This window comes from Acanthaster planci, linkage group LG21 (assembly GCF_054643075.1).
Source record: "Acanthaster planci isolate LZ-2023a linkage group LG21, COTS_SCS, whole genome shotgun sequence".
Classification (NCBI taxonomy): Eukaryota; Metazoa; Echinodermata; class Asteroidea; order Valvatida; family Acanthasteridae; genus Acanthaster; species Acanthaster planci.
Window position 1 is genome coordinate 2,559,979 of NC_141797.1, and position 23,264 is coordinate 2,583,242.

A 23,264-nucleotide genomic window follows, 5' to 3' on the forward strand; every position below is an offset into this window, starting at 1 on the left:
CCCTCACGGGAAATTTGTCTTTCCCGAGCTTATTATTATTTTTTGTAATTTGCGCACGAAAAAAAGATGAACTTCAAAGAATGAACCATGAAATACACGTAGTTGGTTTGTGTATAGTCTCGTTGCCTTTTAATATCTCTGTCATTTTGGTGCAGTATTCCCTTTCATTTAAAAATTCCAAAGAACATTGAGATCAGTAATGGCGTGATGAACTTCTGCTTTCGTGTGGAATTTCTCATCAGCACGTTTGTTGAGCATCTTCTTGAGATTGGTCTGCGATCGGCGGAATAGGGCACAGTGGTTGTCACGATCCAGTTCTTTTTAATCTTGGATGCTTCCTAAGGTATACTGATCCACCCACACTGTGCCTTCCTCATTAATGGACCCTCCAGTTCTACCAGTGTCTGATGGGGTATTTGTTTGGTTGTTTACTCACTGCGCAGATGGCAGGCGTGTCGAGGGAGAAATGTCAAGCCATCATCAACAAATACGAGCCGTCTGCCGAAGGCCGGGAGAAAGGCCATCTGGGAATAGACGGTGGGTCACTAATTTGTATACTTGAGACTCTAAGTTGCTTTTTTGTGTCTTCCCCAGAAGACGGACTAGATCTTTAGTGACTCGGAAGTTCAAACTTTGCATGTTGCAGGAGGAACTTTCAAACTACACCTGGATCCCTTTTTGCTTTCAACCTTGTCTGCATGATATTGGATCATTTGCATATTAAAAACCTTGTCATCATAATCAGATGCACTGACGGTTTGATGTAATGATACAGTGCAACAAAAGATCTTCTGTCTTTCTGAGTACACAGGGTCCTTGTGTACATGTACGCAGGTGCTTGACCCTTTTAATGGTGTGACTTTACAACAGAAATACTTTCCAAAGTCTCAGACTGACTAAATTCAAAATGATTGCCGTACTCTTTTTTTATTTGGAAGAACATCGAGCATCCATTGTGTGCTGGAATAGGAGATAGGGTGATACACTCAGCAATAACGTCCCCTTGGCTGTTCATGTAGTTGACTTGGACTGTACCTATCTTAGTTGACCATACTCTGTCAAGGGTGGATTCTGGGGGGTGGGATGGGAGTGTGTGACCGGCCTTCCTAAAATTGAGCCACAATTAATTTCTACAAGTAATGTCAGAACAGCAGTTTTTTTGGTCTGTTCATTTCCCTTCTCTCTAAAAAATGTAAAAAGCCCCAAAATGTTGCCTTACCTGTGAGAAAGGCCATTAAAGGTCTCATGAAAGTATTTCCAACTTTCATAGGCACCATGAAAGTTTCCACCCCCCCAAAAAAAAACCTTGGTTTTGGATCTGTCCATGTATTCTGCTGGGTGCACATGTGCGGTCCGTTATTGTCACCGTAGGCCCGCACAGAACTTTCAACCCGAGTTGAAAAACTTCTCACCCAAACTAGTAACCTGTCTCCAGTCCAGTGAACATAAAGCAAAGAATGTATTCAGAAAAAGTATATTCACCAGGTGTCTGTCTTTTTCTCTACTTCCCAGGCTTCACCAACTACCTTTTATCCGAGGACTGTGATATCTTTGACTCACAGCACAGGCATGTGTGTCAGGACATGACGCAACCTCTATCCCACTACTTCATAGCGTCATCGCACAATACGTAAGCATTTGAGTAGAATTTATATGATTTTGTACAGTAACTTTTTTTACTAAAAAGGAGCCATGAGCTAGGTCATTGTCTAATTATTGCTAGACCTGGAGCCAATTTCATAGCACTGCTTAAGCCAAAAAATTATTTGAGCGTGAAATAACCTAGCTTGACAAATCAGGTTACCAGCCAAAACTTCTTGTGATGTATATTGTTTTGGAATGGTATTTACCTGTCTTTTGGTTAGCATGACAATCACATAGAGTTTGAGCTGGCAACCTTTGTTTATTAATTTTTTTGCACTTAAACAAAGTCTGTGCTTAAGCAGCTCTATGAAATTGGCCCCTGGAATTTTATACTTTCATTGCCGAGTATTAAACTAGAACTGTAATGAATGTTCATTTGAATTCTACACATAAGTGTTCAAACGTAACATTATCCTATGCTTGATTTACAAATACCAGTACACGTACCCATGATGCATGCACTTTAAGCAAATTTCCTTACTAACCTGCTGACATACAATTATGCTAACCCCTGAAGCGTGCTAACCATTTGCACATTATTTTCGTTAATAGGCATGTTTTGCTAAAAAAAGGCTAGTTTACAGAACGCATAAAATAGGAGTGATTCATATGATGATGTACCCACAACATCTACAATTTCCCCCCAAAGTCATCTTTTTTATCTGGGAAGTTGATGTTGGTAACTATGCAGTGGTTTCATTACGGGCTACCGCTCTTTGAACATAGCGAAATCCAGCACGGGGAGACTTTGAGACACTGGTGGCAGCAGACACACTGGTCCTTTTTAAAGGTATTGCATGTGCTCAGAACTACGCATTCATGCTCAGAACAATGTGTGCATGCTCAGACCAATGGGTGCATGCTCAGAACTGGATAAAAAGGATCGGTATTTCTGTCGCCACCAAGCATCTAAAAGTCTTTCATTGAGGTCACTAGATATCATTTTTTTTTTTGAATGGTATTTACTAGAAGTCAAAAATAGGAGTGATTCACAATATGATGCACCCCCTACTTCCATTTCGGAAGTTGACATTGGTAGCTACATGTATGACAGTTTAATTACGGGGTGCAATTCTTTTATGATATTGAAATGCAACGATTGAGTTGATGGAAGTTGACAAATTGAAGAGATGTGTGTGCTAGCTGTCTTGCCATTTGATGTAACGACAAGAGCGAGGAATTTGCAAAATTATGTTTTGGAAATGTGGACAAGGAATCATAAGCTTGCAAGGCACAAAAGACAGTGAAGGAACCAACAAGTTACCACCAAATAAGACTTAAAGGTTTTCATGGTGAAAGAAACTAGATTTATAGTAAAAATTGCGGTAACACCATGTATTTATCTCTTCTTTGAGTATGTGTGGTTCTTCCCCGGTTCTTCTCAGAACCACACATACTCAAAGAAGAGATAAATACATGGTGTTACCGCAATCTTTACTATAAATCAAGTTACCACCAAGTTAGCAGTGGTGGAAATTTTTGCCGCGACTTGAACACTCCACAGCCTGTCTCTTTTCAAGTGTACCGGTGTGGAGGCTAGAACTGGATTGAGACCATGCCAGAGAGTAATGTTTGAAAATGGAAATCAATGTCCATTGGAGGTCCAAACTGACTAGTAAATTTTCTTCTATCCATTTTTGACTGCAAAATCAAATGACAACTTTGTAAGAACATAGAGTACTCAACTACATGTACATCAATCAAATAATGGCATGCATGCCTGTTTACAAGTATGAAATATTGTAGGATGTTGCGACCCTTGCAGAAAATTTGTAACCACAGGAGTTAAACACTGCTAATGTGACGGCCCCTTGATTTTATTTTGTGTCATATGCACCGGGTCCACTTTTCCCGCAAAACGGGGCAATTTATCCCCTCGAGGTGAGCCTTAGCAGCATTGGGAATCACTCATACGGCACCGAAAGATTGGGTAGCAAACATCTAGAAGCAGCAAACTGTAGCGGAGAACCAGTCACCAATGTGCATTATGACATGACAGTTTGGTTGGTAACCTGCTATTTGTGAAGGGATTTTTTTTGGGTTTATACTTGGCATTTTTGTCTGCTTCACAGTTTGGCCTTGGCTGGTAACCAACAGTATACACTATGACATAATTTGGCTGTGACCAGCTTGTACCAATTAATTTTCTCTGCGTCGTCGCAAGGGTGCTCTGTCATGAGTTGCTCTGGTTTAAAATTCGGCAGAGTTAGAGCAGACTTAATTTTGTGCATAGCTTCATGTTTGTCTGTCTTCAAGTACAATGTACGTTAATTAGCAAAATGCAAAGCACATCTCTGTTGACCAGTTGTTGATGGTATTATTCAACAAACTTGTCCGAGGCACAGCTCTATTTCAACAAACATTCTGACTTGCAAATTGAAATACAGGACCACAACAGTCCTTTACAAAGCTGGAATGCTTAATTGCTGATCCTAGGTTCCCGTTGTTCAAGACTTGCGTGACATTTCTGTTGCCACATTATTGTTTCACGTTCTGAGACTATAATGTTGCACAGCAGTGTTTGGTATAACACCGTACTGGTACATGGATGGTTGAGCCAGGGCGCCTCACACGCTTAGCTTCCCCAAGCTAATTGGAGCCTCCGTCTGTGTACAAGCAAGAGGATGAGAGCAGATGTCGTCTGATAGTACAGCAGCATTCAAAACATTTCCGTGGCGTGTTTTAACATCCTCCATGTAATGGACAGGAAAAACAATCCCTGCATTTGGATGCGTATCCTCTGGTTTGATGGACACTTTTGCTTCACCTGTGATGTGTCGCCGCATCCGGGAGCATTCCTTTCCCGAGAAGAAGCTGTGCTTTTGTGCGCATTCAGTCCAAACCTTTCCAATTCTTCTGTACCACCAGCATGTGCAAACCAGTACACGTGTTCAGATCTGGGCCCAATTACACAGTGCTGCTAAGTGCATGTACACTTGTGCTGTACATGTAAGTGGCTCTCCATATTTCATAGAGACTGTAAGCAGTAAGCAAAGCAAGCTAACTTTGAAGGAAAAATTCACTTACCGGTAACTACACCTTTAAGCAGATTTTTGTGCTGTGGTAGCAAAACGCAGTGGGCCCTGCCCTTTAAGATGGCTGTATTGTGAGTGGACAGTACGGCTGTTTCACAGTAGTGCACCACCAAGAGTTTGCAATGCGTTGGCCAAGCACAATGCGCAAAATTTGTCAACCCAATGCGCATTTGGAAAGGGTCGACAAATTTCGCGCGTTATGATTGGCCAATGTATTGCAAACTCTTGGTGGCGCACTATTGTGAAACGGCTGTATTCGGGTTGTACATTTAGAGGTGTGTTTCGGCATGGCCTAAGAACATGAAGAAGAATGACGTCATCTTCCAAAAATACACGTATATTAGACTGGTTGTAACAACACATGGTGATCTACAGAGTCTCAATAGAGCCAACAGTAGTGAACCTTAATGCTTGTATGCCTCTCTGATAATTAATATTTTTTCTCTGTTATATTGTCCTTGGCATTGGAGTTGGAAGCCTACGTTGTTTCTGTTAGTTTGAGTTGGAGGGTTTGTGTCGGATGTACATTGTACATGTTCATGCAAGCTTGGAAACAGGCTTTCTTGACAGTGCTGGCTTCTGGGCTCTGCTTTGAAGTCACATTAGGCGGAAATGTTTTTGTTGGCACCAACTGTGTGGGGAAAATGAACATTTTGCAAGTATTAAATTGTTGCCAAATTAACTGCAAGACTCGCTGCCAAATTAACTACAAGATATGAAAAGCCCCTCAAGGCTTAATTAGCATGACAAAAAGAAGTCGAGAAAAATATCCAGGAAAAGGTCCCCTTGCTTTTTTTCAGGTGAACTTAATGGAATTTCACAGACCTAAGGGTTGGGGTGAATCTGACAAACGTATTTTAAGTCTCTTGTCATCTCCTGGGTCTCTCCATTTTCCTTGGCCCTCTGCTTGTCTTTTTTTATACATTAACAAGGCTTTGTCCAACAAACACCATGTCCAAAACAGTCCTAACTTCAGAAAATTTCAATTCTCCTTTCAGGGGTGAGATTTCTCAGCTGATTTCAGCTTTTTTTTGGTTTGGATTTCAGTTGTTTTTTTTACCTCACTGGCTGCCTACAAAAGTATAGGAGATTGTCACAGTTCAGCTTCTTTAAGCCGTTTTTTTTTCAGCCGCTTTTTATCATTGGTCAATCTCACCCCTGTTCCTTTGCACCTGAAAATCACTAACACCCTACAGAAAAGCACTAACATATATTTCCTCTAACATTCTTCTGAACTCTCATCCCTTTTTTCCCCCCTCATTCCCCACCTCTCCGTCGTCTTTTCACCTTCCTTCATTTTGCTGGCCCGTCCAATGTTGTTGTGTTTGTGTGTGTGTGTGTGTGTGTGTGGTCGGTCTTACCCCCTTCCCCGTTCCCTCCGTAGGTACGGCACCTGGCCTCGGATGGGAATATGCCCCAAACATCCTCCTGCAGGTCTAACAAAGTAAGATTTTTTCGGCTCTTTTGTCCCCTGAACCCCCGGTGTAACTAATGTCATCTATTCCAAAGTATCCTGTCCATGCACCGTGTATATGGCTTGTAACATGTACATGTGGTTAGAGCACTATTCATTTTAAAAGAATCTTTGTAAACTAGAACATAATTTCTAGCCATGTCTGGTTCCCAGTATTCTGCGAGCTCAGATATCTGACTCATTAATACAGGGATATGATTCACCAGGTTTTTCCCAATTTTCAGGATTTTTGAACACAAATATGTGGAGTTGGTGAGGTTGAATCGTGAAGGAGTTGCTACACTTTAGCTAAACACAGGTGCAAAATTCACACTGTTATTCAGCGACTTCCAAAATGCCTAATCCTTTGTTAGCTATTAAAAGTCATGTAAAGTCAAGCACAGTATTAGTTTGTTGTCATGGTTACAACTCCTTTGTTGGATATTTCTTGGTATTTTTGTTTATCCTTAAAACTCAACCCCTAATGTATATAATGTTTCTCTGTTTATCATACCGATATTTTATTCACAACTATCACGCCAGTGTCCATATTTCTAAAAGAAGCTATCAAATGTCAAGAATCCATTTTCTGTATCTCACCTCCTTGAGGATACAGTATCCCGCATGGAATACTTTTCAACTTGTACTGCAGGTTTTTCATATTTTAAGTTTTTATACCCTCGTCTTTGGCTCCACTATGACAGCAGCTCTGTGCCAGCAGTTTTTCCACTTCATGCTTGTTTTTATTTTTCCACATAAAACTTTTATGAATACCCCATTTTTATTTAACTTGCTGGTGTTTAGCAGTGTCTGCCTTCTTTGCTCATGACCCTCAATTTACATTTTTGGGTGTTAAATATACCCCCCCCCATAGCCTGATAAAGTCTTGTCTAAGACTGCTCTAGATACTTTTATTTCTTTGTTAATTTGTAGGTAGTTGGTTTTTCTGTTTTTCTCATTGTTTAAAGTATAGAGTACGTGTATTTTCTTTCCGCCAAAAACCTTGAAGAGAAGTTTGGCAGGGGGTTATGGGAGAGGGTGTAAGTTACCGGTACAAACATCCCACAAATCCTTGACAGATGTTTTGTGATCGCTGGCTTGTCGGTTTTACTTGTTGGTTTATCGTTCCTATTTTATTCTTCATTCCATTTTTTGGGGGGGAGGCTGAGAAGTGAGGATTTGTTTCCTCCCATTGTACAATATTTCTTTCCCTGCGCATCTCACATAACGCTGCAGATACACAATTCTGTTCCTCCCTGATCTCACATAACGCTGCAGATACACAATTCTGTTCCTCCCTGATCTCACATAACGCTGTAGATACACAATTCTGTTCCTCCCTGATCTCACATAACGCTGCAGATACACAATTCTGTTCCTCCCTGATATCAAAGACAGGATTGCTCTCATTCTGAACACAGCCCATCAGAGGCGGATCCAGAACCAAATTTTCGGGGAGGGGGGAGTTTATTTGGGTATCAAACAATTTCACTTTATGTCATGCGACCTTTGATGACCTTGTTGAGGGATGAGGCTTAGTTTTTGTGTTTTTTTCACCCTGTTTGAAGGAAGGGAAATGAAATGGACCCAAAAAGTCCCCTTCTGTTATTTTTCAAAAATTTTGGGCTCCTTTGGGGGGGCATGGTCCCTATTACCCCACCACATTTCCCAGGATCCCCCTGACGAGGGGTCAAGTTCTAAGAATGACCAGCATGCTCGTCATATCGGCCTCGTTAATGAGGTCACACAGCCATCATCTGACTCCATTCCTGTGAACCCAGACTTGGCATTTTGTCAGTGGCATACCGGGCAGTGAGATGATGTTTATTGACAGTCAAGCACTTTTCAACGGAACGATTCCACAATAAACTTGCCCCAGGTGCGGTATTACTGTCAGCGACCACATTGCACACTTTGCCAGTACAAGTTCAAACACCCGTCTTGTTATGATGCATACACAGACGTGGGAAATTCCCACATGTTCATGTCATCCAACGTGAAGCTCTCAAGAAAGATAGTTGGTATTAATGTTGAGAGTGAGACTTGTTTTGATCACCTGTCAATTGGAGGTGGTAAAATGTAAGAATGACAGCTATGGGTTTTGGAATCTTTAGGACATCAGTGCTTAGGTACCGGTACTTTGCTGAATAAAGCAATGTCTGATTTATGTGCACTTAGATACAGCATGGATTAATGCGTGGTTAGCAAAGAATTTATTGGCTGTAGATATACATGTATATGTATATATCTTCGCTGCAGGTTACTGCCAATATGATTCGCTGTCGATACTAATGCGGGTAACCAACCACAAATGTCATGTCAGGATTATTGCACGTTGCCTGGTTCTTAGAATATGTAGAGTGGATTTTAGCTGGTATAGTTAACCACTTCGTGCCGGGGCATTTTTCAATGTTGATGATGCTGGGCCGGCATGACTATCATTTTTTCCGTTTTCAAAATCCTTCAAAAATTCATCATTTCATTTAACGGTCGTTTATAGCTGCACGAAGTAATCTTTAGGCACTACTCTAAGTTGACAGGTGACCTTTATTGACGCCCGAGTATTTCAGCCAGGCCTGCAGCCTTGTAAAAAGAGCCCAGATTGTGCGGTGTTTTGTAACTTTCTTTTGTTCACGAACCTGGCTCAGTGCACTGCTGACCTCTTTTCAATAGGGGCCAGATTATTATGCAGCAGTGCTGTGTGGCTCATCGCTGCGGTGGTGGAGCACTTTTGTCCCCAGTGGTAATCCGCTCGCTCTCAATACAGTTTCAAAACAAGGCTGGATTATCACCACTTTTGAGAGTGAAACTGTCGATAATTCCCAGCAGCCTGGTCTTTTGTTCGGAGTACGGTCTTTTGTTACAGGGCCCCGTTTCCTTTGTCCGAGTTCGGAGACCCCGGCCACGCATATAAACCATACGTCTCTGATTCCGGAGTCCCCGGCAGGAAGTGTTTAAACACAAGCAGCTTTGTCTTCCAATCTAAAGCCCTTTTTTGATATTCAGTTGAATTTAAACCCAATCAACTTAAATTATTCGAGCATGTTACCGTGGATGCAAATATGTCTTGAAAGTCCTTGTTTGGAATGAAATATCTATAATGAGTTGTCGATTTTGTTTGGGTGAAAAAGCACCAATTACACTCACTTAATTTCAAACAAAAATCTAATAATTTGGGTAAACTGCCTCAGATATCCTGGGTGCAAGATCTGAAGGTGCCTGACACGACCCGGGATATCCTGGGTACAGGATCTGAAGGTGTGTTGTACAACCTGGGATATCCTGGGTACAGGATCTGAAGGTGTGTTGTACAACCTGGGATATTTTGGATGCAGGATCAAAAGTTGTTTGATATGTCCTGGATGCCGGACCTCAAAGTTTGTGACATACGTATACATGCATTTTCTTCTTTTCCTTGGCTGCAGTTACCTCACCGAAGACCAACTAAAAGGGCCGTCCAGTGTGTCTGCCTACGTCAAGGCTTTGCAAAAGGGCTGCCGATGGGTTGAATGTAAGTTGACAGCAGGGGATAGTTTAAGGGCTGTGACAAATATCTGAATAACGAATATTCTTTTTTTAATTTGAATATTCAAATGCAAAATTCATTGTTTTGTTTTCAAGCAGATTCAAATGAAAAGTGTCAAAATCTTACATCAATTTAAATGGAATAGAATTTTTCAACAGGGCAAGAAGTATTCTTCGTCTCTAAATCATGCTAAATCGTGGCTGGAGATACTCCTAGATGTGAGAAGCTATTATATTGATCACAATGTACAAATGTGTGTCATTGCAACTGATTTTGTATATGTTTGTTCATCAACAATCTGCTGGTCGGTACAACCGAATACTCGGATATTCGATCAAATTGAAAGTTGAATATTTGAATAGTGAATTATTTGAATTCACTCAGCCCTGGGTGATTTGAGAGGATGCAGAAATACTAGCCAGGGCAGGTTTAAGAAAAGGCACATACCGCCAGGTTTATAGCAGAAACAGCCAATATACCAGCACTTTGCCAAAAACTATGACTGGTTCCCACAAAATGAGTCTTGAAGGCTTTTTTTTTCCGGTAATTTTGTTTGCATTCAAAAGAGCAAACAGACCCTGATTTGACAGTTTGACTCAGTTGGACAGCTGAATGGAAACGGACATTGTGAGGATGAAAACAAAAGGAGGGTTTGACTTCCATTGTAGAACATTCCTCTAATCGGTTTACGCTGGTTTTTTGCAAGTGCATACCTGGCCTGGCCTGGGAATATTCCTACTTTTCAACATGAGAATATACCACAAGACAGAATCTGTTAATTGTTTGGTTTGTACAAATAACCACCTTTGTGAATCATCTGTACAAGATGTATTCGATATTGGTGCATGTATTCTGTTTTGCTGTGGCTGTCCTCCCCGTGCTGAAAAGCACCCCCAATTGTCGAAAAAAAGACAGGTGGTTACAAGCGGGTTCTTGCACGCGTTCTGTGTGTACGCAAAGACCATACATGCCCAAGTAAATTAAGTTATGTGTACTCAGCGTCAAACGTGCATATACTTGCGCGCCTCACGGTGCACCTATGCAGTGACTACCAATAAAGCATGCCCTCTAATTCTGTTCTGCTCGGAGCGGAAGTCATCTGAACATGGCTTTACTGTGACGGAATTGATTTTATTTGTGGAATTTGGGATGTCTTGCATTACAGTGGATTGTTGGGACGGAGGTAACGGAGAGCCGATCATCTACCACGGCCACACGCTGACGTCGAAGATTTCCTTCAAGGCAGTGATTGAGGCCATCAACCAACATGCGTTTGAGACCTCGCAGTAAGCCTTCCTTTACTTTTGGGGATAAGAGCAAAATGTTTCCAACAAACCATAATGTTGTAGAGCAAACCTGCAGAGATGGAAGACATTTTCTTTTTTTTTAGAGGTGGCAGAAAAACCGTTGGTAAACATTCTTGGTGAAACCATAGCCTTACCATATATGTACATGAAATTACTAGATGATGAGCTGCCAGAGAGACTTTGACGCTGACCTGGGCGCAAACATTATGAATCCGTGTGCGTGTCTGCCGGACCTTTTTGAATTAAGATGGAACAAATTCCAAAGAGTTTACTCTAAATGCAGCCTGCAGGTACATCATCCACGGATGAACACGTTTGCTCTCTGTGATGCAGTGAAAAACTCAGCCAAATTCACCTGCAGCACGTACGTGTATGTCTATATGTGCTTTGTTCAAACAGAGCAAAATGAAATGCCGAATTCCTGATTGTGCATTTTAATTTGTGGCTTGTTTGCAAATACCACCTTTTGGTTGGTTTTCCATTTACCATAAATTTGCTCAAAATGGACATTTGTCCTGTTAATTTCAAATAAGGTTGTATTTTCATTTAGTATTTAGCCGTCAGTGTATTATTATCTGGTGTTTTAATGGCTGTGTGGGGTTTTAACACTTTGTGAATTATTCTTACACTTTTGTCCTGATGGCCAGCCATAGTTTTAATAAAAGGAGCCACTTGTAGGAAAACATGACTGTGGCGTCAAAGGATTAGGCCCAATACAGATGCAAATCGCTATAGTAAATTTGCACTAAATAATGACTTTTTCACAAGTTCCTGCACCAACGTGGATATCCCCAGCAGGCTTCACTTTGCACGGCGAATTTGCACTAAGCAAGTTAATTTAGCTTCACGTCGATTCTGACTGAGTCTAGAGACTAAAATAACCATCTATCAGCCCGGGCGAGATTCAAACTGACAGTCTCAGAGGCAAACAACAAAAAAATATCAATTTCATGTTTCATTTCTCTTTTGAGCACTAGCCATCAGATCTGAAAATAGTTCATATCAGTGAAACGCTATCTACACATGCACATGGTAAGTATGTTGTCCTGTAACTTAAAACTGATTGCCGAAATTGTTACTGCGTCACTGATATGAAGTTCACTATATCGTCTTTCAGATTTCCATTACTAGTATCCATAGAGAACCATTGCAGTGTGGAGCAGCAGGAAGTAATGGCACACCATATCAAAACAGTATTTGGAGGTGAGTACCTAGATATCAGCTGGCTGATGATTAGCCCTAACCCCCAAGGCCCTTTTACAAGGAATCATCCTGAATGCTCCGAAATCCTCCGAATTTCAACATGAAAAAATTGCATTTGGCCTAAGTCCTTCAAAATTTCGTGAAAATGTCATTTGGAGGTGTGCCTAACTGCCCAAATCCTTCAAAATCCTCCGGCAATTCCTGTTGTTATGTTGAGGCAGTGCGAATGGCACTCTTGAGCTGTGCAGTGGATTCAAAAGAAATATCGGGCTGAATTTGTACTTGATTTTAGCACAAACAACTTTAGGTCTAATCCATGACCTTTATGTATGGCATCCTTCGAAATCAGACTAACAGTGTGCTGGCATTGTGGAGAGGTACATGTATATGATGGAGTTATACTTTGACCTCTGCAGATAAATTATGGATCAACTCACCTGACGCTTCCTCTAATTACCTGCCATCGCCAGAACAGCTCAAGGGGAAGATTATTCTGAAGGTAAGTCGTGACTTTGTCACTTTGGCCCAGACTTTAAAGTGCCCATGTATTGTACTGTTGTTCTTTAATTTCGATCAAAATGTATCCTTGCGTTTAATCTTATTTTGTTTGGTTGTTTTGGTAACGGCATTTTGGTATCTTTTTAATCTCTGCCGATGTAAATTTCCATAATAATGAGCAAAATTGTGATGTTATTTCCGAAAGAAATGTTAATGTTACCGTTACATGTATTTCAAGAATAAAGTTTCCAATAATCTGAAATGGTTCATCGTTGATGATTTCTTGATATACATTTATTTATATACATGTATCTATGTTTGATTTATTTTGATTGTTAATAAACTTTTGATTCATTTTTACACACGAGAAACTCCATCCCCCTAAAACTGTCTTCCTGAAAGCAGCAAAATATTAAAAATGTATTTTTCCAAAAATGTCTTAGATTTTTGTGGTGTCATATCTGAAACTACATGTTGTTCTTCTGTATAACTTGTGATGTTGGATTAATTGTAAGTTCAAAATGCTTTGACACATTTTAGAAGCACTGTACCTGTAAGGGTTACAACCAAAAGTGGAAGTACCAATTCAGTCACTTTGAGATTCCCCATCTGCTACTAGGTTCCAATGTCACCAAACATAGATTATGGAAAGACTCACAATATACGTGATAATGCACAAGGCGAGATGGTGTCTCGGAGGGCCTGTTGTATTCATGGCGTAATTGAGTTAACTTCCAAACTTACAAATTAAATCCAAAGGTGGATCCAGAATGAAATTTTCACGGGAGGCCAAAAAGGTTTTGGGGATTCAAAAGTTGGAAATGTTTTTCGTGTAACATTTTGTGGCCTGTCTACAAAGTATGTTTCTTTTTTTTTTTACAATTTTTTGGAAGAGCGGGACATGAAATGGATCAATGAAGTCGCCCTTCTCTGCAGTATTTATTTTTCAACCAAAAAATTTCAACTTCTCTTTCGGAGGGCTGTGGCCTGTGCTGTGGCCCCAAATCTGCCTTTGTTCGAAGCAGACGTACATGTAGCAGTTGCTATTACAACATGCCAGTTCAGTATTTCATAAAGGCAGGGTCTTTTGGAAACAAAGCACTTGCACAAATTTGCAAACTCGGCTACACTGAAAGGACAGATCGTTGCAAGCGGTGTTCCTAAATAGCCTCTGCTTTGCTTCGGTTTGGGCGTGCCCTGTTAGAATACGGAAAGGGTTCGTTGTTGACACTCCTCCGTTTATCTCTCAGGGGAAGAAGCTGCCTGCCGATTTTGTCGGAGAAGAAGGAGAAGTCACGGATGAAGATGAAGGAGCGGACAGCGAGAGGCGGAGAATTAAGAAGGTCAGTTGCCAAATGAAAAAAAAGTTCATGATGATTGACTGTTATTTTTACTCTCTACCCAAACATTCCGGGGCCAAATGTTTATTTTGACTTGGTCTTTGGTTGGTTTGTTTGTTTGTTGGAGTGTTGGGGGTGTTGGGGTGTTTGTTTGTTTGTTGGGTTGTTGGGGTGTTTGTTTGTTCGTAGAGGGTTATCTTGTCGACTGTTTGAAACATTTTTTTTTTGTTTATTTTGGGCAACTGTTACATGTTTTTATTTTTGACGCAGGGTTTTACAAATGTTTTTACCATTGTGTGTCAACTGTACATTGGTTGAAGAGGTCATTCGCAAATCATGATGTAAAAGTTAGTGTACCATACTGGTTAGCTTAGTCAAAACGTGCATAATCCAATTGGACTGAAATTTCCTGGTTGTATGAAGCAATATGTCTTTGAGCCAAATTTTAATAGCAAAATTGACCTAAACTTGGTAGAGTCCAACTCGCGCAGAGTTAACTCTCAGCCATGTTGAGGAATATCGTCCATTTTGCCCGGCCAGTCTTATCCAGGTAGGAATTATGCTATACATTTGATTCAAAGAGTTGTACATGTACCCTTGTATCCATGCTATGCCTGACCTTCTCTGATTGAAATGTCTTACTGTGTTGGCAGGAGGGTTTTAAGAAGCGAACACTCATCAAGAAACTCTCTGATCTGGTCACACTATGCAAATCTGTTCGCTTTGAAGATTTCCATGAGGCTGCCCAGAAACGTAAGTCTCAAAGCCAAATTTAGGAATTTAAGAGTTCAGAACTTGAGATTCGAAGAGGTTTCATCGTTTTTTAACGGAAGAATCTGAATAAATGGGCAAGAATTACCCTTCACATCAATTTTGAGCTTTCTACTTTTATAAGAAAAGATTACACCTGTACACGCCCTCAAAGATGCATCCAAAACAAAGGAGCAATTTGTCCACGCAAAAAGTAGCACAGCTCTGATATTTACAGAGGCAAGAACCAGACCACAATGAAAGCATTCAAATTATCAAGCCCAAGCTTAATTTCTTTGGTTTGGTATGACAGAGTGATAATTGAAAAAATAAAAAAAATAAAATTTTTTAAAAAATGTATAAAAAAAATAAAATTTTTTTGAAAAACAAAAAAAAATTGAAAAAATAAAAGAATTGTAAGAATTCTGAGTCGGGTCATGGGAGGTTGATCTGTTCTGTGATGTTGTACATGATATGGCATGGAACGCCCCTCTTTCATAGGTTTATGGTTTTATCCTACCCCTGTTGGCAGAGAAATACTGGGAGATCTGCTCCATGAGCGAGGGCACCGGCATCAAATTTGCCAGGGATTGCGCGGAGGACTTTGTCAACCACAATAAGCACCTCCTGACCCGGATCTACCCAAACCCCAACCGTGTGGACTCCAGTAATTACAACCCTCAGGACTTCTGGAACTGTGGTTGCCAGATTGGTGAGTGTAGAAACTAATCCGATCAGACGCCATAACTGCGGTGGGCGCTGCACTCACACGCACATTCTTCAGCTTGATGGGTGCGCTGGCTACCAGTGGTGAGGAGCAGAGTTGCATGTACAATTGTGTATTGCCATTGGAAATCAGTGGGTACCAGTACACACAAGGGATATATATGTTTTGATGTGAAATAAAAGTGATGTGGGCTGGTTCCTGGTCTATTAATATGTTCCCATCTTCAAATTGAGGTGTAGGAACCGGACTAAAAACGAGACCCCTTTGTGAAATGTTGGGCATGAATTATGATTGGACCATAAACAATGGACATGGGCTGTACAGTTAATTGTTTCTTTATTTATTTGTGTATATTTTTGATGTGTTTATGTTTTTGACAGTTGCCCTGAACTACCAGACCCCGGGGTTGATGACGGACCTTTACGATGGCAAGTTTCGTCAGAATGGCCAATGCGGCTACGTGCTCAAGCCTGGGGTCATGAGAGAAGGTAGGATAGAGTGTCGTTTGATTGGCCTACAGTTGACAAATGCCTCACCCCTCAGAGAACTGGGATATTGTGGACTATCTTTCAGCGGGGGGTGATGTGGTGGTCCGCCCCCTCCAAGAGCTTAGCTGTTACAAGCCCTATTGTTTTGAAACTTGGTTCGCATCCATCACTTATTGTTAACCACTTGCTGCCGGGGGACCTGTTTTCGAGCACACAGGCTTTATACACGGAGCCAGGGAGCCCGAAATGGGACAAAGGGAACTGGGCCTTGTAACAAAAGACCGTACTCGGAACAAAAGACCAGGCTGCTGGGCATTACCGTCATTTTTTCACTCTCTAAAGTGGGGATAATCCAGCCTTGTTTTGAAACAGTATAATACGATTTGGGGCATTTAGAGGGAGTGGATTACCATTGCTCTCCACCACCGCAGCGATGAGCCACACAGCACCTCTGCTAGTCTGGCCCCTATTGAAAAGAGGTGAACAGCGCACTGAGCCAGGTTCGTGAACAATAGAAGCTTATATAACACTGCACAATCTGGGCTCTTTTTACAAGGCTACAGGCTTGGCCGAAATGCTCGGACGTCTGTAGATTTTGTCTGTCAGACTAGAGTGGCCACCAGACAGTCATTCGTGTGGGTGTTAACGTCCATTAATTGAAATGATGAATTTTTGAGGAATTTTGAAAACTTAAAATCTTGGAAAAGTCCTGATTATGTGGTTAATACGATTGTGACCTTTCAATTCAGTATGATTTAGGGTTATGATGTTACGGTCACTTAACCCTAATAGTCCCAAATCCTCCAATTTCAATACGATTTTACATACACCCTTGGGGGTTAGGGTTAAAGTTCATCAGCTCAAACGTGTCCGCCCCCTGGGCACACACTGGAAAAAGTGTGGATTTTTGACTGACGTGTTTCAGCAAAATGTATGCATTGCTTGAGAATGGCTCGTCAAATTTTCACAAAATTGGTGAGAAATTAATGACTGTCCAATCTGTGAACGTTGTTTCTGTTTTTCCAGAGATATCATATTTCAGTGCCAACTCAAGGGATATCATACCCGGGGTGTCGCCGCAGATCCTACACATCAAGATCATCAGTGGACAGAAGTTCCCAAAGCCAAAGGGCTCAGGCTCCAAGGGAGATGTGAGTTTGTCGGTCTGTCAGACTGTTTGTCTGTCTGTACCTCATAGACCCATACATGTATAATCATGTCATGAGTCATTATACGAGAAATGCAGAACTGTTTATTTAGATTGTAAAAAACTGGCTTGGCTGTGAGAGAACTTACAGACGTTTTGCCCAGTTCTGACGATGGAAGACAAACCTTTTCCAAATGGTGGGTAGACCTAAGTCACAACTGTGTAACGAGTGCAGTAATTTTTCAAAGGTACTCCAAGATGTTTAATATAATTGAAACATTGTGCAATAAAGCAATTTTATGTCAAATGAACCATAAGTACATGACACAGACTTGTGCGCACTAGGAAGTTGTGCAATGTTTTATGGAATCAGCTGCTGTCATCAGTTTCTGTCATATGAAGCTGCTACAGTTGTGCGCATTTCGCTGAAAGTTTGCCATGCCTACCGTGGTCCATTCCCCTGCACCATGCAGTCTTCCCATGAAAGGTGGAGGGCAAAAAGAGATCCCATCAGTAACAGGCTTACGCTCGTCAGAGACTGACCGCTTGACTTTGTTTTGGTAGGTCATTGACCCCTACGTTTCCATGGAGATCTTTGGGATTCCTGCCGACTGTGCTGAAGAACGGACCAAAACCATTCCTCACAACGGTACGGATGCAAATTGTTCCATTCACTTCTGCACTTCTCCAATTCCAGTAGCAAGTAAACTGATACCCATCTGGAAATGAAGACACAGTGGCAAATGTAGGAGAACAACCAACAGAAAACAATATTAGAGTTCCTTCTGAAGATGCCAAGAATATGCCCCTTTGTGCAGAACCAAGAATGCTGGCACATGTAGAGGCGAATACAGTCTGTACACTGAACTAGCCAGACTATTGTGGGCAGGTCAGACCAAGTTGATACGTGAGCAAAAGAAAAACCGGCCTGACATCAACTCTTGATATCCAATCACAGTACACTATTCTGACCTAAGATCATCTTTGGAGAGTGCAAGAAGAGAATATTGCTACCTTTGTAAATTTTTTTTGTTGGGGGGGTCACCACTGAGCACATTTTCTCCACTCATTTTTAGGATTCCAATTTTAAGATTCTTTTCTTTCTTCGTCATCCATCTCTGTCCAGGGTACAACCCCATTTACGATGAAAGCTTTGATTTCACCGTCAACCTCCCCGAGCTGGCTTTGGTGCGATTTGTGGTCCTTGATGATGACTACATAGGGGACGAGTTCATCGGACAGTACACTATTCCATTTGAGTGCTTACAGCCAGGTAATAACCGGAAACAGCCTGCTCACTGCAAAACTTGAACTCATTTCAACCTGTGGCAGTTGTCGCCATCCATTTAGGGCCCATGCCCGGGAAATTAATGCAGTTCTTGTAAATGCTCCTTAGTGTGCATTTTCAGGACAGCTTTGTGTCTTTTTAATTTTGATGCTAATGCAAATTTGCATATTTATGAGAAAACCTGTGATGTCATCAAAGGCGGAAACAGTGTTACAGCTCTTCCTGCTCATAACTTTGCCAGAATTTGGGATTTTTGCCGTCGTCATTTTTGTTTTTTAAGATGATTTAATAATAACATTTATAACGCGCACAGAATCTCACAGCATCTGTATTTTAACGGTGTCAATATATTATCCTGTGATGAAGCTGCACACGCTAACCACTCGGCCACATGCCCCCCATATGATTTGTTATTGTTTCAGTCCATGACGGTGAGCCAGTGAGACTTTTCTCACTGGTTCACTGTCACGGTTTCAATTATTTTCAGTGAGCAATTTTTGAGTTCATTTGAACAGAAATCATAGCCTCAGTCTTGTGTGGGGAAAATATCAAAAACTTGACATGATTCAAAAGTGCTCCTTTTATTGAAAGTATTACCAAAAAGAGACGTCAAATAGTTCTCTTTCATAAGAGGAGCAGACAGTTGTACAAAACATGTTCCCATGTAAAACCCCCTTCAGAAACGTACTTGATTGCCTCATTATACCTGTATTCCAGTTTAGTTGTTTTGCCAACATCAACCTTAACATCGCTTTGAGCTGGAAAGTATTGAAAAGTGCCTCATATTCACGCAGTATTTTATTTTCTCACTTTGAATCTTTCCAGTGCACAGGTTCGTGTTGTTGATTTTTTTTCCCGATTTTCATAGCATCATACTTATTTGTTTGCCATTCCAGGCTACAGGCACTTCACCTTGCTGTCCAACACCGGGGAATCCATTGAGCCGGCATCGTTGTTTGTCCACGTCGCCGTCACAAACAAACGTGGAGGCGGGGTAAGCTATAACATCCCCCACCATACAGTTTCATTGATATCATCTCAAGGCATTTTTTTTGGTATCATGCTGAGCCTTCAGGAGGTTTTCACTGATATCTCACAGTCGTTTCAATACCCGGTTTATGCAAACAGGGCACACCGATCCCATTCTTGTATGTAGTGATGGATCAAACAGGGCACACCGATTCCATTCTTGTATGTAGTGATGGATCAAACAGGGCACACCGATTCCATTCTTGTATGTAGTGATGGATATTACGTTGGGTGTAATAGTGTGAAGCAGAACGGCATACCTGTGTACCCGACCGCTGATGTCAGGAAGCATTTTACTCGTAATCAAATCTTCAAAAATATGTAGCAGCTTTCGGACAATGAGAAGGGTTTAAACAGGTATTTGGTGAAAAATTTTAAAAAGAAGAACTGAGTCTTCATAGAATTTATTTCATAGATTTATTTCACTTTTTGTGCAGTGGTTATTGATGAACATTGTTATGAAAGACAAAGTTCTTTGTGTACGCTTGTGTTTGGAGTCTCATGTAGGTTTCTTTTTAGGGAGCCCAGCTTATCTGGTGCTTTTTGCCACCCTTAAAAGTACATGACAGGTGAATACTTTCTAAGATATTCCAAAACATGTTTATTGTGTCAGCTAGCATCACATGAAAATGAGTCCAGCGCAAGAATGAGAAAACCTAACTTTAATTATGACGGACGTAGAATAAATTAAGGATCTTTTTCTGTATGTATTAGTCTAGAAAAACTGTACCGTGAAAGAAGCTGTTGACTAAAATTTTAAATTTCAAATGTTTGCCCCCCCCAGAAACCAACAAAGCGTGGTATGTCTGTCAAGAAGTCCAAGCGGACGAGGGATTACACCCATGTCAGGCCAGTTGGAGTGAAAGCAATTGATGAGGTCTTCAAGGTGCGATGTTAGAGTTATATCTGTGTTTAGAGTAGGTACATGTGTAGCTCGTCTATTTACGTAGACTAGTGGTAACAGAAAGCAAAGTGATATAATAATACTGTATTATATGTTACATTTTAGGCAGAAATGTGCTCCGTAGCAAATTGCGTTTTTGACTTTCCATAAAAACAGCAGTGCAATCAAAGGAGACATCACAACTGCAGAGGTGCCACAATCAAGCGTATTCTTGCACTTGACGCTTACATCCGTTTGGCTATTAAATTAAGACTCCCTATTGGTCAAATTGGCATGTAATGTGTGTATGCCATTTGTCAGGAACCTCTGTTGCTAAGGAAATAGTGCCCTCTCTTGGTCCAGCTCAGGGCTTATACATGTAGCCCCCGTTAGGAAGAATGTAAGATGGGCCAAAGAATGCTGCCTCAGCACAGTATCTTTGAGAGATAGCTGAGGTTTCACCTTTGACCTCCCCCCAGGCCTCCCTGGTACCCCTCAAAGAAGGCAGCGAGCTGAGGGAGAACGTCCAAAACGCCATGACGCGTTTCAAGGAAGCCTGCGGTCTAGCATCCATCGCCAACCTTAAGCAGTGCATACGGCTCCTGGCCACCAGACTAGCTGGGTCCTCAGACACCGTGACGTTACGCCTCTCCATGAGGGAGGAGCTTGCATTCCTGGAGGCGGAAGGGAGTGCCCCTGACATGCTAAAGAAGGCATTAACTGCCTTTGAATCGGTAAAACAACCAGGGTTGTAATACGCATTCTGTCTCGAGCCTGTTTAAAGTTACAGTCCATCAGTTGCAGTTATCCAAAAAATAGCTGACAAAATTATTGTTCAAAAGATGGTCATGGGATTAAACTCCTGACAAGCCGTCATTTGAAGAAAACGAAATAAGTCGTATGTCTAACGATATGTCTCAGCATGCATTGTCCCGGCATGGAAAATTTCCATTAGAAGTGTGCATTAGCATTTACATAATACACACACGTGCATGGTTCTCTAATTTGTTGGTCCATTGTCTGACATCTTTGCCACATTTGACTGAACGTGAGAACATGTCCCAGATGCTGAATTCATTTACAATTCAAAGCGTAACTCAGAAAGTCTTGATCTGAAATTGAAATCCCAGAATATTGTTAATTGGAATGTGCAGTATTCACTGAGCTGAAACTTCATCGGTTTTGTTCGTCGACACCCTCCTTTAGATTTTGACTAATGTTGTATCAAAAGAAGACAATCCACAAATAGCAAATGATAGGCTTTGCCTCTGAGATCAGGTCACTTTTGCTGTATCACAAAATCTTGGGAAATGTTACTTGCAAAAAACCCCATCTTTCACCCGATTCATTGCTCAAAGTATAAACATGCATGCTCAGACAAAAAATGTCATAATGATAAGAATTTCTTTCCTGTAAAGACCACTTTTGACAGTTTAGAGTAGAAAATAATAGCAAATGGTATTTTTTTCTTGTAGATGGTGTCAGAAAGCAAAACCTTGATGGAGCAAGCAGACAGTCTGGTGGTCCGCATTGACGAAGTGCAGAAAGCTGGACTGGAGTATCACGTAAGGCCTTTGCTCATTGTCTGTCGATGCCTTCTCCCAACATTTGATGCACTAATGTAATTTCTTTCTATGCTGAAAGGATTCCCTTGCATGCTGAAGAGAGCGAACGTTGACTAATCAACTGTGTTCAATTTGTTTTACCATACTTCAGACATAGACATTTTCATTGGACGTTGAAATTTCAGGAGCAGCACAAATATGTATACTGACATCCGTCATTCCATAGGGTGTAGTAGAGCGTATCTAGGGCTACGGTATGCTTGCTACTTCACTTGCGTGAGGGTATTTGACTTGCGCTCGGATTATCACTCGTGCGCCTGGTAAACAGCAACAAGAGCAACTGGCACGCGAGGGCGAATGACCAGTGAGAGATTGATCCCTGTGTGACAAAAGGATGGAATGTCTCTCAAACATTCAGCCAGAAGCTATTATTGAAGTTGAATAGTTTTCTCCACGTTTCAATCATGCGTTCATTTATCTGCGTTTCAGGACAATCTGAGTTATCTCCTTACCAAAGACGGGCTGAAGGGAAAACGACTTTCAAAGGTGGGCTCCTTAAGTTACTAATCATTTAACTTTGTCTACATGCTGCACTCTCACCTTGACATGGAATTATTTGCATCATGGATGTTAGAATTAGTCATACTGCACACATAGTCAGTCAATCAGTCATGGCTACTTAATGCTTATTTTCAATGTGTAAACCTTTAAGTATCTTGGTTAACAGCCACTTAATTTAACTACATTTCCATGATTTGAAATATTAATAGTCTAATATCCAGCGTGTCCTCCTTTATTTCTGATTACTTAGACTGGCTTTTTCCCCCATGCTGCCCTACAGACAAAAGTTATACAAGATCTGTCTTTGCAAAAAAATTTATTCAAATGGGTATATAGCACTTCTCTTGATGTTATGCACCACTGTAAAATCATGTTAAGTAATCATTTAATGAGACAATGTAATGCAGGCCAAGTGACAAAAGTACTAATAAAATTTCAGGTGGTCTTAAACTTTTGCATATGACTGTAATGTATCTGAGAATGGGTGATCCAAGTTCTAGCTGACCACATCATCACAGGATGCATGACAGTGTTGTGTTTTTATCGGTAAATCACTGTCACTTTGTCGCCATAATGAGATTACATGCAGGCAGATTCCATTTGAGCTCTTCCATGTCACCTTCTCATGTGTTCTGTTTCACGTTACTTCTCTTCAGGCATCTGAGAACTTTGCCTGGAACATCAGGGTTTTGAAGGGTCAGGCTGACTTGCTGTCACGCTCCAAGAAGGAATGCCAAGACTGGATGAGACAGGTAGGTGGTCAGACACTAAGCTCAGGGGGCCAGGGATAGGTCAGCGGTCACTTGCATTGGGATTTATA

The 23,264-nt window shown here is 41.2% G+C and overlaps 1 protein-coding gene across 1 annotated transcript in view; it reads left to right on the plus strand.

Annotated features, from left to right (window-relative positions):
• The window catches only part of LOC110983128 (inactive phospholipase C-like protein 2), a 173,778-nt gene that overhangs the window by 144,895 nt on the left and 5,619 nt on the right, over positions 1-23,264 (plus strand). Inside the window, exons 11-30 of the mRNA XM_087131309.1 lie at positions 444-537; positions 1,513-1,630; positions 6,064-6,123; positions 9,558-9,643; positions 10,824-10,944; positions 12,083-12,168; positions 12,585-12,667; positions 13,917-14,009; positions 14,660-14,759; positions 15,289-15,468; positions 15,864-15,971; positions 16,998-17,122; positions 17,683-17,767; positions 18,245-18,391; positions 19,303-19,400; positions 20,220-20,321; positions 20,798-21,052; positions 21,794-21,883; positions 22,373-22,429; positions 23,101-23,196. Of these exons, the coding sequence (XP_086987435.1) occupies positions 444-537; positions 1,513-1,630; positions 6,064-6,123; positions 9,558-9,643; positions 10,824-10,944; positions 12,083-12,168; positions 12,585-12,667; positions 13,917-14,009; positions 14,660-14,759; positions 15,289-15,468; positions 15,864-15,971; positions 16,998-17,122; positions 17,683-17,767; positions 18,245-18,391; positions 19,303-19,400; positions 20,220-20,321; positions 20,798-21,052; positions 21,794-21,883; positions 22,373-22,429; positions 23,101-23,196 (2,184 nt within the window). The remainder of the gene's footprint in view (positions 1-443; positions 538-1,512; positions 1,631-6,063; positions 6,124-9,557; positions 9,644-10,823; positions 10,945-12,082; positions 12,169-12,584; positions 12,668-13,916; positions 14,010-14,659; positions 14,760-15,288; positions 15,469-15,863; positions 15,972-16,997; positions 17,123-17,682; positions 17,768-18,244; positions 18,392-19,302; positions 19,401-20,219; positions 20,322-20,797; positions 21,053-21,793; positions 21,884-22,372; positions 22,430-23,100; positions 23,197-23,264) is intronic.